This window comes from Tribolium castaneum, unplaced genomic scaffold (assembly GCF_031307605.1).
Source record: "Tribolium castaneum strain GA2 unplaced genomic scaffold, icTriCast1.1 ptg000113l, whole genome shotgun sequence".
NCBI classification, from domain to species: Eukaryota; Metazoa; Arthropoda; class Insecta; order Coleoptera; family Tenebrionidae; genus Tribolium; species Tribolium castaneum.
The window spans coordinates 15958-33309 of record NW_026986709.1 but is presented as its reverse complement, the minus strand read 5'-3'; the positions used below and the strand labels follow the sequence as shown (position 1 = coordinate 33309).

The following is a 17352-nucleotide window of genomic DNA, read 5'->3' as shown; positions in this document are numbered from 1 at the left end:
GGGCGCGGGTCGCATCCGGTCTACATGGACCTTGGTTGGTTTAGGGTCGGAGTCCACTAGGTACATGCCGCCATCTCCGAGCGCTTGGATGACTGGAAATGGACCTCTCCATTTGGACGCGAACGGCTGGCTTCCCAGCGGTAAGAACTGAATAAGAACCTGATCGCCAGGTTCGTAGGTGGGTGGTGGATGATGTGGGGGTTCCACATCGAGTTTTCGCGCCACGTAGTGTTCTTGGTGCCTTCGCGCTTGTTGGCGAAGAGCTTCAGGTTCGGGCCGCGCTTCTCTCGCTTTTGGGCCATCCCATTCGCCTGGGAATTGGAGTTCCACCCCGTAGAGCAGCTGGCTCGGTGGTTGCCCCGTGGCTGCGTTTCTTCGTTTTCGTAGGGTAAACAAGATACCCGGAAGTTGGATATCCCAATCGAGTTGGGATTTCTGATGTAGGTGGATTTTAAGAAGCTTTTTGAGCTCCTGATTACGCCTTTCCGTAGGGTTTTGCCGGGGCGTGTAGGTGGCGGTAGTCCATGGTTGGCATCCCCAACGTTGGCATGCTTTTGTCCATCTGCTGCTTGTGAACTGGGGGCCGTTGTCCGTGATGATGTTCTTGGGGTAGCCAAACCGGGCAAAAACTTCCTTGTCGAAGATTGTTATTATAGTTTTCGCACTGGCTTCTTGTACTGGGTACGCTTCGACCCATCGAGTAAATAGATCCGTGATTGTGACAATGAACCTATTGCCCCTGGGCGTGATGGGATAAGGCCCCATGACATCGCAGGCGATGGTTTCGAAGGGCCTTTGGGGGCGACGCGGTCGTAACGGTGCAAGGGTTTGATTGGGGCGTTTTTTGAACCGCGCGCATAGTAAACATGTACTCACGTAGTCTCGCACGTCTTGTCTCAAGGAGGGCCAGTGAAAAGTATTCCGAATTAGGCGCTCACTTTCGTCAGCCCCAGGGTGTCCAGCTAATGTTGCGTCGTGATGTTCGAAGAGCACGCGCTCCTTAATGCCAGCTGGTACGTAGAGCGTGTTCTTAGGGCGACGGCACAGGTAGCCATTGTCGATGCAATAGTTTTTGTAGAATCCACTTTGCCAACCGTTGCCTTCGGGGGGGTTTTCCTCCATGTCTCGGCGCTGGTTAATCAACCGTCGGGTTAAGGCATCGCTAATCTGAGCCTGTCGGACCTCTTCTGCTATGGTTAGGATTTTCTCCTGGGAAATTCCATCTTGTTTGTCGACCTCAGGTGGTGGTTCAGGTGGAGGCTCTTCGATGGGGGCTTCGTCTTCGGCAATCTCTTTATCGTGTCTTGGCATGTCTATTGAAACACTGGCGGGGCACGCACTTGCTTGGAGCGGTGTTGATGTCGCAGTGTCTTCGCTTTTTGCAGCAAGGGGGCTGTCATGGCGTTTTGGGGTCCCTTTTTCGAGGGCTTTGCTGTGGTAGAACACCTGGTTGTTCGGTACCTGACGAGCTTTAGTCGTGGTTTCGGAAGTGACAGCCAGTACCTCCTTGTCCAAGGAAGCGGTTGTCCTCGGCGTGGAGGCTACGTGCGAGCCAACGGCGCCGGCGACAGCGGTTTGGACCGAAACGGTCGTGTTCATAGGGGGCTGTACCTCCGAGGCAGGTCGACATTCGGTTGCTGGTGTTGAGGTTACGGTTGAACCTTCGGTTTCGCGAATTTTTGGGGCTGCGGTTGAGCCTTGATTCGTAGTGGTTGTAGCAGCAAGGGGGCTGCTATGGCGTGGAGTTAGTTTAGCGACTGGGACAGTTACGGCCTCGATGATAGATTTGAAAATCGCAGCAGTTGTTTCCTTGTCCAAGGAAACGGTTGTTTTCGGCATGGGGGCTGCGTCAGAGCCAACGGTGCGCGTGAAAACGGGTGCTCTCGACGTGGGGGCTGCGGTAGAGCCGGCGGCACGTGGAGAATGACGTGGATGGGGCTGCGTTTCGAATTTCGGTTCAGGGGGCGCACTGTTTACTGTCGCGGATTTTTGTTTTGAAAAGTTGGGCGCCACTGGAAGCAGATTTTGGGGCCCCTCTTCCAGTAGGGGTTGAGGTTTGGCCTCGGCGAAGTTTACTGCTGGGGACCGGACGACATGGCTTTGGGCTGAGCCTTGGCGACGGCCCCATTTTCGTTTCCCGACGAAAATGTTCGTGGTTTCGCAGAGCAGTCCCGATGAAAGTGAAAGCCGGGACAAAAACGGCACTTTGGTAGCGAAGGGGGCTGCCGAGTGTGGTTCGAGGGTAAACGCTTTCTGTTTTCCTCTACTTGGATCATGGCTTCGATAAAATCGTTCATCGATTGCGGAAATACAGTTCCGCTAGCCGCAGCGAGTTCCGGTGTCAGCAACCCGGCTGTGAGTCGCACCAGTTGCGACTCCGGCAGTTCGGGTGCTACTCGCTTTGCTAGGAGCCATTTTCGTCGAAGAAAATGCTCCACGTTTTCGTTTCGTTGACCGTCGCCGTAGAGTGACGCTTTGAGTTTAAACAAATGACTCACCCCGTTGTATCGGTTCAGGAAAGCGGCGGTGAAATCCTCGTATGTGGGAATGAGCGATCCGTTGAGTCTCCACCACTCTTTGGCGGGCCCCCGGAGTTGTGAAACGATTCTCTGAAGGCGAATCTCCTGGTTGTCGTTGTTGATTCGAAGGAGGCATGTGTCCAGGAATCGTTGTGGGTCCTCGTGATTTTCGCCGAAAAACTCTGGTAGTGGCAAGGGTTCTTGCGGTGCTGGAGTTTCGTTGTTGGTCCGGAGCGACTCATGGAACTGAGTTTGGGCTCTTGCAGCGTCGATTTGAGCTTGAATAAGCTCGCGAATGGCTTCGGTCAGGGCGTCCATGGCGTTGATTTGGTTTAATGTTGCACTAGCACGAGTACTGGGCATCACTTGGAGAGCATGAGGGTAAGGGTAGTGGATAAGTCGGCGTCTCCGACGTCGAAACAGCCCCACGTGTCGGGCGCCAAATTGTTACCGCGAAGCTTTTTGGCCCTTGTGGCGCAGCTCAGCGTAGCAGCGGTAACAATGGTCGTTACTTGTATGAAACTTCATTTGAAGTCACGAACTGAAAAGTTCGGGGTTTGGTCGGAATGAAACTACTGAGTAAGCATTAAATGAGACAAGGGAAGGAAGGAAGAGCTGGTGGAGGGTCGATAGCGCCCATCGCAGAGACCAGCGTGGTGTTTAGAAGGGAATGAGTACAGGTTGAACACTCACTGACTTAGACTCACTTCATGACTGATTGATTACTGACTTGGTGTGGCTAAGGGTGGCTCGTTTTATGTTAAACAACCCTTAGCCGACATCCAATGGGCTCACAAGGGGTGAGTGTGGGTGGAGCGGTAATTCGTATTGAGGGGTTTTTTTGCAGAATTGCGGGGAAAACCCAGAAGACTCTCGAGAGCGACTCGCGGATTGGTTGGGGCTGGTAACAAAGTTGTTACCGCGAAGCTTTTTGGCCCTTGTGGCGCAGCTCAGCGTAGCAGCGGTAACAATGGTCGTTACTTGTATGAAACTTCCTTTGAAGTCACGAACTGAAAAGTTCGGGGTTTGGTCGGAATGAAACTACTGAGTAAGCATTAAATGAGACAAGGGAAGGAAGGAAGAGCTGGTGGAGGGTCGATAGCGCCCATCGCAGAGACCAGCGTGGTGTTTAGAAGGGAATGAGTACAGGTTGAACACTCACTGACTTAGACTCACTTCATGACTGATTGATTACTCACTTGGTGTGGCTAAGGGTGGCTCGTTTTATGTTAAACAACCCTTAGCCGACATCCAATGGGCTCACAAGGGGTGAGTGTGGGTGGAGCGGTAATTCGTATTGAGGGGTTTTTCGCAGAATTGCGGGGAAAACCCAGAAGACTCTCGAGAGCGACTCGCGGATTGGTTGGGGCTGGTAACAAGTCGCCCCCGGTTTGAGACGCGAGACGGGCTCGGAGCATTCTGGGTTATTGGCGGAGAGGCGGAGAGGGATGTCTCGTGTTTATTTTATAAGAACAATGTACATAAATGTTAAAATAAAATCACAACAATAATTGCACGAAATAAATGTAAAAGACATGGTGACAAATGAAAAATGGTAGCCGCAGGCGTACCGCTTAGCTTCTAGCGTAGCCCGTTGCCAGATAGCTAACCTTAACGAGTATTTACAGAAATAGTTACCGCAAACTTTATAATTAACTTAGACTAATTACGTAATTATCCTACACTCACTCGCGGGTTTATATACACAGGAAAGAAAATGAAATATTGTCTTTATCGAGCCAAGGGCGCGGGTCGCATCCGGTCTACATGGACCTTGGTTGGTTTAGGGTCGGAGTCCACTAGGTACATGCCGCCATCTCCGAGCGCTTGGATGACTGGAAATGGACCTCTCCATTTGGACGCGAACGGCTGGCTTCCCAGCGGTAAGAACTGAATAAGAACCTGATCGCCAGGTTCGTAGGTGGGTGGTGGATGATGTGGGGGTTCCACATCGAGTTTTCGCGCCACGTAGTGTTCTTGGTGCCTTCGCGCTTGTTGGCGAAGAGCTTCAGGTTCGGGCCGCGCTTCTCTCGCTTTTGGGCCATCCCATTCGCCTGGGAATTGGAGTTCCACCCCGTAGAGCAGCTGGCTCGATGGTTGCCCCGTGGCTGCGTTTCTTCGTTTTCGTAGGGTAAACAAGATACCCGGAAGTTGGATATCCCAATCGAGTTGGGATTTCTGATGTAGGTGGATTTTAAGAAGCTTTTTGAGCTCCTGATTACGCCTTTCCGTAGGGTTTTGCCGGGGCGTGTAGGTGGCGGTAGTCCATGGTTGGCATCCCCAACGTTGGCATGCTTTTGTCCATCTGCTGCTTGTGAACTGGGGGCCGTTGTCCGTGATGATGTTCTTGGGGTAGCCAAACCGGGCAAAAACTTCCTTGTCGAAGATTGTTATTATAGTTTTCGCACTGGCTTCTTGTACTGGGTACGCTTCGACCCATCGAGTAAATAGATCCGTGATTGTGACAATGAACCTATTGCCCCTGGGCGTGATGGGATAAGGCCCCATGACATCGCAGGCGATGGTTTCGAAGGGCCTTTGGGGGCGACGCGGTCGTAACGGTGCAAGGGTTTGATTGGGGCGTTTTTTGAACCGCGCGCATAGTAAACATGTACTCACGTAGTCTCGCACGTCTTGTCTCAAGGAGGGCCAGTGAAAATTATTCCGAATTAGGCGCTCACTTTCGTCAGCCCCAGGGTGTCCAGCTAATGTTGCGTCGTGATGTTCGAAGAGCACGCGCTCCTTAATGCCAGCTGGTACGTAGAGCGTGTTCTTAGGGCGACGGCACAGGTAGCCATTGTCGATGCAATAGTTTTTGTAGAATCCACTTTGCCAACCGTTGCCTTCGGGGGGGTTTTCCTCCATGTCTCGGCGCTGGTTAATCAACCGTCGGGTTAAGGCATCGCTAATCTGAGCCTGTCGGACCTCTTCTGCTATGGTTAGGATTTTCTCCTGGGAAATTCCATCTTGTTTGTCGACCTCAGGTGGTGGTTCAGGTGGAGGCTCTTCGATGGGGGCTTCGTCTTCGGCAATCTCTTTATCGTGTCTTGGCATGTCTATTGAAACACTGGCGGGGCACGCACTTGCTTGGAGCGGTGTTGATGTCGCAGTGTCTTCGCTTTTTGCAGCAAGGGGGCTGTCATGGCGTTTTGGGGTCCCTTTTTCGAGGGCTTTGCTGTGGTAGAACACCTGGTTGTTCGGTACCTGACGAGCTTTAGTCGTGGTTTCGGAAGTGACAGCCAGTACCTCCTTGTCCAAGGAAGCGGTTGTCCTCGGCGTGGAGGCTACGTGCGAGCCAACGGCGCCGGCGACAGCGGTTTGGACCGAAACGGTCGTGTTCATAGGGGGCTGTACCTCCGAGGCAGGTCGAAATTCGGTTGCTGGTGTTGAGGTTACGGTTGAACCTTCGGTTTCGCGAATTTTTGGGGCTGCGGTTGAGCCTTGATTCGTAGTGGTTGCAGCAGCAAGGGGGCTGCTATTGCGTGGAGTTAGTTTAGCGACTGGGACAGTTACGGCCTCGATGATAGATTTGAAAATCGCAGCAGTTGTTTCCTTGTCCAAGGAAACGGTTGTTTTCGGCATGGGGGCTGCGTCAGAGCCAACGGTGCGCGTGAAAACGGGTGCTCTCGACGTGGGGGCTGCGGTAGAGCCGGCGGCACGTGGAGAATGACGTGGATGGGGCTGCGTTTCGAATTTCGGTTCAGGGGGCGCACTGTTTACTGTCGCGGATTTTTGTTTTGAAAAGTTGGGCGCCACTGGAAGCAGATTTTGGGGCCCCTCTTCCAGTAGGGGTTGAGGTTTGGCCTCGGCGAAGTTTACTGCTGGGGACCGGACGACATGGCTTTGGGCTGAGCCTTGGCGACGGCCCCATTTTCGTTTCCCGACGAAAATGTTCGTGGTTTCGCAGAGCAGTCCCGATGAAAGTGAAAGCCGGGACAAAAACGGCACTTTGGTAGCGAAGGGGGCTGCCGAGTGTGGTTCGAGGGTAAACGCTTTCTGTTTTCCTCTACTTGGATCATGGCTTCGATAAAATCGTTCATCGATTGCGGAAATACAGTTCCGCTAGCCGCAGCGAGTTCCGGTGTCAGCAACCCGGCTGTGAGTCGCACCAGTTGCGACTCCGGCAGTTCGGGTGCTACTCGCTTTGCTAGGAGCCATTTTCGTCGAAGAAAATGCTCCACGTTTTCGTTTCGTTGACCGTCGCCGTAGAGTGACGCTTTGAGTTTAAACAAATGACTCACCCCGTTGTATCGGTTCAGGAAAGCGGCGGTGAAATCCTCGTATGTGGGAATGAGCGCTCCGTTGAGTCTCCACCACTCTTTGGCGGGCCCCCGGAGTTGTGAAACGATTCTCTGAAGGCGAATCTCCTGGTTGTCGTTGTTGATTCGAAGGAGGCATGTGTCCAGGAATCGTTGTGGGTCCTCGTGATTTTCGCCGAAAAACTCTGGTAGTGGCAAGGGTTCTTGCGGTGCTGGAGTTTCGTTGTTGGTCCGGAGCGACTCATGGAACTGAGTTTGGGCTCTTGCAGCGTCGATTTGAGCTTGAATAAGCTCGCGAATGGCTTCGGTCAGGGCGTCCATGGCGTTGATTTGGTTTAATGTTGCACTAGCACGAGTACTGGGCATCACTTGGAGAGCATGAGGGTAAGGGTAGTGGATAAGTCGGCGTCTCCGACGTCGAAACAGCCCCACGTGTCGGGCGCCAAATTGTTACCGCGAAGCTTTTTGGCCCTTGTGGCGCAGCTCAGCGTAGCAGCGGTAACAATGGTCGTTACTTGTATGAAACTTCCTTTGAAGTCACGAACTGAAAAGTTCGGGGTTTGGTCGGAATGAAACTACTGAGTAAGCATTAAATGAGACAAGGGAAGGAAGGAAGAGCTGGTGGAGGGTCGATAGCGCCCATCGCAGAGACCAGCGTGGTGTTTAGAAGGGAATGAGTACAGGTTGAACACTCACTGACTTAGACTCACTTCATGACTGATTGATTACTCACTTGGTGTGGCTAAGGGTGGCTCGTTTTATGTTAAACAACCCTTAGCCGACATCCAATGGGCTCACAAGGGGTGAGTGTGGGTGGAGCGGTAATTCGTATTGAGGGGTTTTTCGCAGAATTGCGGGGAAAACCCAGAAGACTCTCGAGAGCGACTCGCGGATTGGTTGGGGCTGGTAACAAAGTTTTTATTGCCTAGAAAATAAACCCGACCGCGGACTAAACAAACACCACGCTCGCCAACATTAAAATTATCGGGGCCTCACACTAGACTTTGGCGTGATGACATCGTTCCTTTTTGACGATCGTCAATGTTTTCGAGCCGACGACAAAACCAATTTTGAAAAAAAGATTTTTCCTATATATTCTGAAATTTATATCAACGAAACGACTATTCTCAGGACCTAGTGACGTCCTTACAGACGCTCGCCGTACCGACGACTTATTCGCGGTTAAAGAGAACATCAAACTGCGACGTCGTCGACAGATACTTACTGGGTAAACGTGAAAAGTTGGTCTTTGGTCTGTCGAAAGTCTAATCTATCCTCTACCGAATGCCAATAAGAATTTTTTTAAATACTTTTGTTTTTGTGCGGAAAAATTCTTTCAAAACAGTCGATGCACGAAACGAAACCAACTACGAAACCGGAACTTTTTGGAAGATGACGGGCCCCAGGAGTCATTAGGGTACATTGAATGCAAACATTAAAAAAAAAATAGTTGTTTATGTTTTCTAAAAGTTTTTTCTATACTTTGGTCTTGATAAAAACAACGAAATCTCAAAAAACATTCGAAGATGCAAACGTTTGATGTAAACTGTTGTATGATAGAAAATGTCACAATAAAAACGTTTATTTTATTAATATTTGTTGTTTTAGTATACTTATAACTTTACCGATGTTTCATTATTGTACAATACTCTATTTTATAAATAAAATGCATTTCTAAATAGAAACAAATTTGATTCGTTTCGTTGCAATGCGTTGTCATCTATACGTTCTAACTATTAGCAACATTCACTGAAAACTATTTTTAAACTTATCAATTTTGTATTTCAATTTCAATTTCAATAGTTAGTTCTATCCACCTACGTAATACAAATTCTGTCACTTTACACAAACACAAAAATGTGTTATAGTGAAGAATATGTAGGTAGTTAGTTACCAACCTATACACGTTAAAATATACTTTGGTTTTATTTGTTTGCATCTTACTGTTTTGTTTTTCTTTACCTAAAGTAAAAACCAAAATTCAACTTGGAACCAAAATTATTATAGAAAAGAACAACAACAACAACAACAACAACAACAACAACAACAACAACAACAACAACAACAACAGATGACAATGTAGTTTACTTCTTTCGTTTATATGAGATGCTTTTTTTCAAGTGACACTTCACAAATTGTAAATTCTACTAAAACAGATATACCTAATGTCTGTTTGTCTCTTTCTCTCTCTCTCTTGCACTCAGTAATAAATTGGTACTTTTTAATAAATTAATAATACCTAGATAATAGGAAACTCTTTCCTTCGATGTCGACAATGGCGCGCGCGTATAAAATAAAAATAATTATAACTTGGAAGATAATTTAAAAATTATCACTAAAATATTTTTATTTATTTGCCTACGCAATTAGATAGAAATTTGGTAGAAATCTATTTTTACTAATTTGGATGATTTTTGATATATGAACCGAATATTTGATTGCATGTTTCAACAATAACTAAGATTAAATTCTCGAAACGTTTTACGTGGCGTATCATAATCTATTTTGCATTTAGATTAAAAAAAAGTATGTAATGTTTTGGTTAAGCACAAACGTGTTTCTAACTGTTTTTTTTTGTGATTTGAAGTAAAAAAAGTCATATACAAAATGAAAATTTTAAATATGATAGAAAGACAGATTGATAGATTAAGTAGTTTAAGTTTACTAGATATAGATAGTTTAAGTTTAATCTGGTTTTTTTTAATTCTTAAGCACACAACGTCAAAGAAGTTAATTAAAATGTTGCCAAATGTTTATAAATATTAGATCATTTGTCTGCTGATCTACTTAATTCATAAACTGAGTAAGTATTGTAGACTTTATTGAATCAATAAAAAATTTACAACTTTTGATGAAACAAATATGTTTTTTATAAAAAATATTTATAGTGTTAATTTGAAGATATTTAAAAAAATAATATTTGTTACAAATTTTTATTTTATTAACAAAAATTGAAATAGTCATTACAGAACGCCACCGAGTTACTTTAAAATTGAAGAGGATAATTAATAAATAAGTTTATTAAAAAATCGAGAAATATTTGTTTGAATAAGATAGATTTATACAAATTCATTATTGTTTTAAAAATTAGTAAACATGGTTTTCTTTATCTGTAGATATTATAGCTAATAAAGATGCGTAAATTTTCTAGATCAGGCAACTAACATTTTAAGCATTGTCATAAAATTGTCATTTTTTGACTATTTTTCATTTGGAAGTATATTAAGTATTTAATATAAATACTTTTTTTTTGTTTTAATCAGTTATTATTAATTCTATTACATTTATTTTTTTGTTTTGTTTTTACTTTCCAATATTAAAGCTTCTGTACTAATAATATTAGCTTTGTTTGCGTAGGATATTTAGGACTAATCCTAAATTAGTCCAAGACTCATTTAAAGCGCATGTGCGGTTCTGAACCAGCTATGGATTATCGTTTACCACAAACAATAATATACCGTTGTCAAGTATACAGTAAATGTTTAAAAATCGGAAAACCGCAAAAAATTATCACACATTTATAAAAGAGAAACATTGGTACAAAAAAGTGTAAAATGTAAAAAACTACTCATTTTCACATTCACAAAAGTTATTTTACAAATAATTTCGATTTAGTAATATATTAAATAAATCTCAATAATAAAATAGACAGTAAAGCACCAAAACACGAGAGTAACAAAGACAAAACCGCTTTCGTCAACTGCGCAAGTCTAGAACTAAAAATCTTTGATCGAATGAACATGAAGATCGTTTGGACTGGTTCTGAACTGATCCGGTATCTAGGTTATATTCTCGACCGTGAACGACGGCCTGTAACTAAAAGTTCAGGTTTTTTTCTCATATGTACTGTGCATGCAATTAATGCCAGAACAAGCTCATCGATCGCTATCGTGAACAAAGCTTTTGATTCCCTATCTGTATACCTATGACTAAACGTAATTATCATAGTAAGATATTATTTTATTTATCTGTTTAAGGTTTGAGTATAATTGTACAAGTACAAGTATAGAGTTAAGAAGATAAAGTCAGGTTAGGTCAGGTCAGATCAGGTCGGGTCGGGTCGGGTCAAGTCGGGTCGGGTCGGGTCGGGTCGGGTCGGGTCGGGTCGGGTCGGGTCGGGTCGGGTCGAGTCGAGTCGAGTCGAGTCGGGTCGGGTCGGGTATTAGAGAGGGGTATTGAAAATGAAGAAATATAAGCAAAAACTTATAAGTGTGCAGAGGAAACTCCTTCGGCCCACATCTTGACTACGCACTCGCGAAGGGTAAGATAGCCACGGGAATGCTGAGATCTCTCGTATGTCGGCGGAGCGCGTTGTCAATTGACAACAAGCTCTTGTTGTACAAATCAGTGATCCGACCTACCATGACTTATGCTTCTGTGGCTTGGGCGTTCGCGCCCTGTAAGACTCGGATGCATAAGTTACAAACTTTCCAAAACAAATTTCTCCGTCAAGCATTCAACGCCCCGTGGTTTGTTCGCAACAACCAATTGCACCGAGAGGCGAAGATGCCGACGATGGAGGAATTCTTCCGTGAGACCGCCGAGCGAGCCTTTTCGAAGGCGGAAGCCCACCCGAACCCCCTGGTGCGAGAGGCCGTTGACTACGACGAAAACGGTCCGTCCAGATGCAAGAGGCCAAGGATGGCTCTCTTGTGATCGAAAAATGCCTTCTCACTCAGATCTTCCGAATCTGGTAAGCATCAAATGTCATTGCCACATTTATCTGTCGCAGCTCTTTTCAGATTCCATCAAATGGATCACTTCGGGGGAATCCCCGGAGCGCCCTCTTCTTTTCTTCTGGCGCCATGCAAACCGGCATGGCTACCCAGCGTGCGTTCAGGTATGAAGGACCAATGGTTCCGATCCCTAAGGTGACGCGAGGGGTTTTAGTGGGTATTGTCGGCTTGCACATTTACCGACCGAGTCCCACATAACCAGACCTAGTCTGGTATGCGTAAAAGCATTTCCCCTCAGATAATAGCAGAGGTCGCTTCTGGCTTCTATCGCCTTTCAAATTAAAGACAGTAGGAAGGTACTTGATAGAACAGGCAACAAGCATAAAGTGATAGAGCAATCTATCACGGCATGGCAAGCCAGATGGGACAACAGTTCCAAAAGAAAATGGACGCATCGCATCGTCTTATCTCGAACATAAGTCGGTAGATGGAAAGGAGAAAACCTGTGAGACAGGTAAATTACTACCTAATACAGTTTTTAATAGGACATAAGGCTTTTCTGTCATATCTACACCGTATGCATCGAGCAGATGATGACCGCTGTGTATACTGCAACGAGGAAGATACAGCCGAACATGTGTTTTTCGAAAACATGTGTTTTATCAACGCGATGCCATTCGATAGAAGTGGGAATTACAAATAAGTAATAAACTTATACATGATAATCTAGTTGAAAAAATGCTCGAGAACAATGAGCATTGGAGAACAGTACAGAAATTTACAGAGGAGATTTATAAAACTAAGAAAATGGGGGAAGAAGGAAGAAATCAATGTTCGAAAAGCTCTGATTCTTCGTAAACGAAAAGACGTAGAAAAATGCCCGCTGAGGGACCTAGATCATCTGCCGTAGGAGGCGGCCAGAAGATGTCTTGGGAACCAGCGTGCACGATCTAAGAACGGAGGCGCTAATTCCTGGAGAAAAAGAATAAGCTTTCACTCCTGACGGTATGGTCAGGTCAGGTCAGGTCAAGTGGCTGAGATGGGTGGCTTAGATTCTATACATTAGATATACCTTTTTCATTGCCTAGTATGGTTGAAAGTGTATTTTGGACATTTAAAAAAACCATACAAATCTTAAGAATGCATCAAGTTCAAGAAAATCTAAGAATGCTTCTCCTGTAGAAATGTCATAAAAAGATATTGGAAGATTAGAAATAATAGTTGTCTGAGATAGTTCAAGCATTAATAATTTTAAAATAGCAAACACATTATATCTTTGATCAAGTTTTGGGTATGGGAAAAAATTGACAAAAACACATTTTCTGAGCACAGAAGCTCGCCGGAAAAACGAAAACTGAACAATGTAAGGAGCTGTTTTAGCGCAATTCTTTAGATTTTATACGACAATTTAAAAAAAGTAAATTTTAGTCTATTTTCCAATTTAAGAAAAAAATACACTGGAAAAAATATAACGAAAATTTTCAAGATATCACAGCTCTAAAAAACTTGGTTTAAAAAGTTACCAGAATTGACCCACATGGATGGGATTCCAAACCCCGATTAACCAAGTGTATGTAATAAAAAGGTAGTTATAGTAAAAAGTAATCAAAAAATTGTTTTGCTAAATTATTGTTTTCTATGTGAGGCCATAAATTAATCATTCCACTCTTGTATATAGTTTTATAAATCGAATTTATAACAAACATTTAGGGTAGATATCTACTATAAAAGATTTGTTTATTATAATAAATTGTTAGTTAATTTCTTTGAGGAAAGTACTATTGATCTATTTATTTTTTATAATTATTAATAATAACTATTAGTGTACCTATTAATAGCGCAAAGTTGTACCTTTGTCGATTGAAGCATTTTCTCAAAATCGACAATATAAATTTGCGCTCGCAACACACATACACAAAACTTTTTCTGAATCTCCAAGTATTAACAATATACCATAATATTCAGAACAAAACCATGTAACAATTTATTAAAATTGGCAATTATTTATTTTCTGTTTACTCGTTGTTACTAGTAACTATAGCTAGTTACAAAAATCACTGGACATTTGATTTCAAAAAAAAAAAAATAATAATAATAATAAAAAATAAACAAAATGGGAGAACAAGCGTTTTTTTCAGTTATGTCGCTTTAAAGCGACAAAGTGACAGTTTTGGAGAAACGTCAACCTTACGTTGCTAATATAGACATTATAATATGTAATAATTATAAATGACAGCACAACAACTTATACTTATTTTAAGAAATCCGCGTCTTAATTATGCACCCAAATATAATACTAAATATTAAACTAAAAAGGATGTACAAACGAGAGAATGTTATAAATATTTTTTAAATTTCTAATTTAAGAGTTCGTCGCTGCTCCTTTCAGATTCCATCAAATGGATAACTTCGGGGGAAAACCCGGAGCGCCGTCTTCTTTTTTTTCTAAGGCAACACGGCATGGCATGGCTGCCCAGGGTGCGTTCAGGAATGAAGAACCAATGGTTCCGATTCCTCAGGTGAAATTGAATTCGTATCAGAATATGTAGTATTGTTTGTAATGTAATAACTAAAAAAAATGAAATTAAGACATATAGAAGAAACACTAAAGAGAGTTAAGAATTTGATTAATCCGAGATGTTACTTTCCTGCTATTTCTTGATTTCTTTTGCGTCGCACTTTTACCGATGTAATTTGTTTTTGCTGTTTCATTTTAAATTTAATTTAAAAAGAGCTTCGATTGATAAAAAAAAATCTAGATTTGAGTGGTCGGTCATTAGATTTATTTTTTACTTAATGAAACAAATTTTATTTACTTTTAAATGTTAATTGTGGTTCTGAAAAGAACCGATTTCATTTTTTTCTTCTTTTTAAACGATGAAAGAAAAAACTTCTCTATTTTGAACTTGTGTATTTGGTGACGGCTTTGGTACCTTCAGAGACTGCGTGCTTTGCCAATTCACCAGGCAACAAGAGACGAACCGCTGTTTGAATTTCCCGGCTCGTAATCGTCGAACGCTTGTTGTAATGCGCAAGACGAGAAGCTTCAGCGGCGATCCGTTCAAAGATATCATTAACGAAACTGTTCATGATGCTCATCGCCTTGCTCGAAATACCGGTATCGGGGTGTACTTGCTTCAATACCTTATAAATATAGATTGCATAGCTTTCCTTCCTCCTGCGCTTCTTTTTCTTGTCGCTCTTCGAAATATTCTTTTGAGCTTTTCCAGCCTTTTTCGCTGCTTTACCGCTTGTCTTTGGTGGCATATTTTTTAATATTTCTAATCTTAATAAAGAAAAAAAAAACACGACACAAACGAACTGTAATACGCACAACGAACACAAAATATACCTGTCAACTTGAAAGTTCAAGCTAAAATCATGGTGCACTAATTCAATTCAAATACGTTTATTCAAAATAAATTACATTTCAAAAGGGATTTTGATAAAATATATACAAGATATTTATAACTTAATCTACGAGTCCGGACTGTTTTAGGCTTTTGGCCTCTTCAGTCAAGGAAATGGATGAATGTTGTGTGGGAGTGTGTGTGTCGTCGGGTGGTGAGTGAAAGAGTGAGAAGTTTGGGGCTCGTAGGAAGCTGTGGATGTGGATGTCGTCGTGGGTGTCTTGTCGGTGTCGTCAGTGGCGTCTCATTGTGAGGGGCGTCTCTTCAACGAGAAGTTGAAGATTGTCGGGCAGGTCGGGGTACAGCGCTGAGAGAAGCGCCGTGGGTGGATGGGGCAGTTTTCTTCTGGGGATCCGGGGGACTCGGTTGCGAAGAGTGTTGTCGCGTGTGAGAAACTTATGTGAAGTGTTGAGTGTGTTTTGGGCAATTGTGTTGTTGTTGTTGAGTGTGCGTTTGATGTAGTTTTGTTGGAGTTTGTGAAGACGGTCTGTGATGGGGGTGGTGTTTGTGTCCTGGTGGAGGGAATTGCTGGCGTGGAAGCGGTCGAGGCGGTGAATTCGGCGAAGGATTTGTCGTTCGCATGTGGCAATGCGATGTGTCTTGGTGTGTGGGAGAGATGCGTAGATGGGGGCTCGGTACTCGATGACGGGTCGGATGAATGTGTTGTAGGTGTGGAGAAGAGTGCGGGAATGGCACCCTTGGAAGTTTCCCATGAGATGGCGGAGGAGGTTGGATCGGTTGCGGACTTTCTTGAGCGTGTTCTGGAGGTCGGTGTCGAGTGAGCATGTGTTCTTGAAGTACCGATCAATTAAAACGATTTGTTTACCTACCCTTAACCAGAGCGAACAATCATAAATAAAAGCATCATTGTTTTTATTGTTTGACAGAGTTTAAAATTCATTATGATCCGCGTACTGTTACTTTAATTACTGTCAATATTGCGAAACATTTTCATTTGTAAACAATTTTGTGGTTCTGAAAAGAACCGTTTTTTTTTTTGTTTATTTTTTCATTTTAAGCTCGTTCTCCTCGAATACGTCTTGCCAGTTGGATGTCTTTAGGCATGATGGTGACGCGTTTTGCATGGATGGCACATAAATTTGTATCTTCAAAAAGTCCGACAAGATACGCTTCACTCGCTTCTTGGAGTGCCATAACGGCAGAACTTTGGAAACGAAGATCGGTCTTGAAATCCTGGGCTATTTCCCTGACCAAGCGTTGGAAGGGCAATTTACGAATCAACAGTTCGGTGCTTTTCTGATAACGACGAATTTCACGCAGTGCCACTGTACCGGGCCTGTAGCGATGAGGTTTTTTCACTCCTCCAGTGGCGGGTGCGCTTTTTCTTGCTGCCTTAGTGGCAAGCTGTTTTCGTGGAGCTTTTCCACCGGTCGATTTACGAGCAGTTTGTTTGGTACGGGCCATTTTTTTGACTACTTCTTTATCCCTCAACTACACATACACACACATAAACACCTACGTACGTCACTAACAACGGCGACGGTTCATATGACCCTGCAACAAAATTTTTCGCCGTATTTTATTAACTAGGGTGACACTATGCGTTATCTGATTGGTCAAAAAAGTAACTTAAGAGGCGGAGCGAAACTAAACTATAAAATGAGTTGACTAATCTGGCGAGCAGGTAGTTGTTTTCGACGAAGCAGTCAAATCTGTGTCGTTTTCTTTTGTGAAACAAAGCTTAATTTGAATCAATAATCATTCAAAATGACCGGTCGTGGCAAAGGTGGAAAGGGATTGGGAAAAGGTGGAGCAAAACGTCATCGTAAAGTTTTACGTGATAACATCCAGGGCATCACGAAGCCCGCGATCAGAAGATTGGCACGTCGTGGAGGAGTGAAACGTATCTCCGGTCTCATTTACGAAGAAACCAGAGGTGTCCTGAAGGTATTCCTCGAAAACGTCATTCGTGATGCCGTCACCTACACCGAACACGCAAAACGTAAAACCGTCACCGCCATGGATGTCGTTTACGCTTTGAAGCGTCAAGGGCGTACACTTTACGGTTTTGGCGGTTAAGTTTTTTTTATAACCTATGTTTTATCTATGAGACTACGAGGCGACGACAATACCGGTATACCAGCATTGTTTGGTTTTTATGTTTCTTCCTCATCGTTAGTTACATCAATCTACTCTCTACTATTCATCGCATTTTAATTTTCGACGAAAAAAAACGGTTCTTTTCAGAACCACAAAAATATTTCTAAACAAATGAAAAAAGTACGTATCACAAGGCTCTCAGTTAAACCACCAGTATAATAAATGTTTGATTTCCAAACTGTTTTTATATTTCTAGGAAATGTAACAAATAAAGTTGTGTGGTTTTTATGACTTTGTTGTTTAATCAATCGTATGCTTTTCCTTAAAGGGATGAATTTTGACTTTTCAGAGATAAATAATAATTACCACTAAAGAAAGAAAACATCAAAGCCTAACCGATATACATGGATTAGCTAGCCCCCCACCG

At 43.6% G+C, this 17352-nt stretch overlaps 1 protein-coding gene across 1 annotated transcript; it reads left to right on the top strand.

The window, feature by feature from the left end:
* The first annotated feature begins 16527 nt into the window (after window positions 1-16527).
* LOC135267881 (histone H4) lies at window positions 16528-17074 on the top strand. The gene has a single exon (XM_064359697.1). It carries the CDS (start codon window positions 16593-16595, stop codon window positions 16902-16904), a length of 312 nt encoding a protein of 103 aa, XP_064215767.1. The 5' UTR covers window positions 16528-16592; the 3' UTR covers window positions 16905-17074.
* The last annotated feature ends 278 nt before the right edge of the window (window positions 17075-17352 follow it).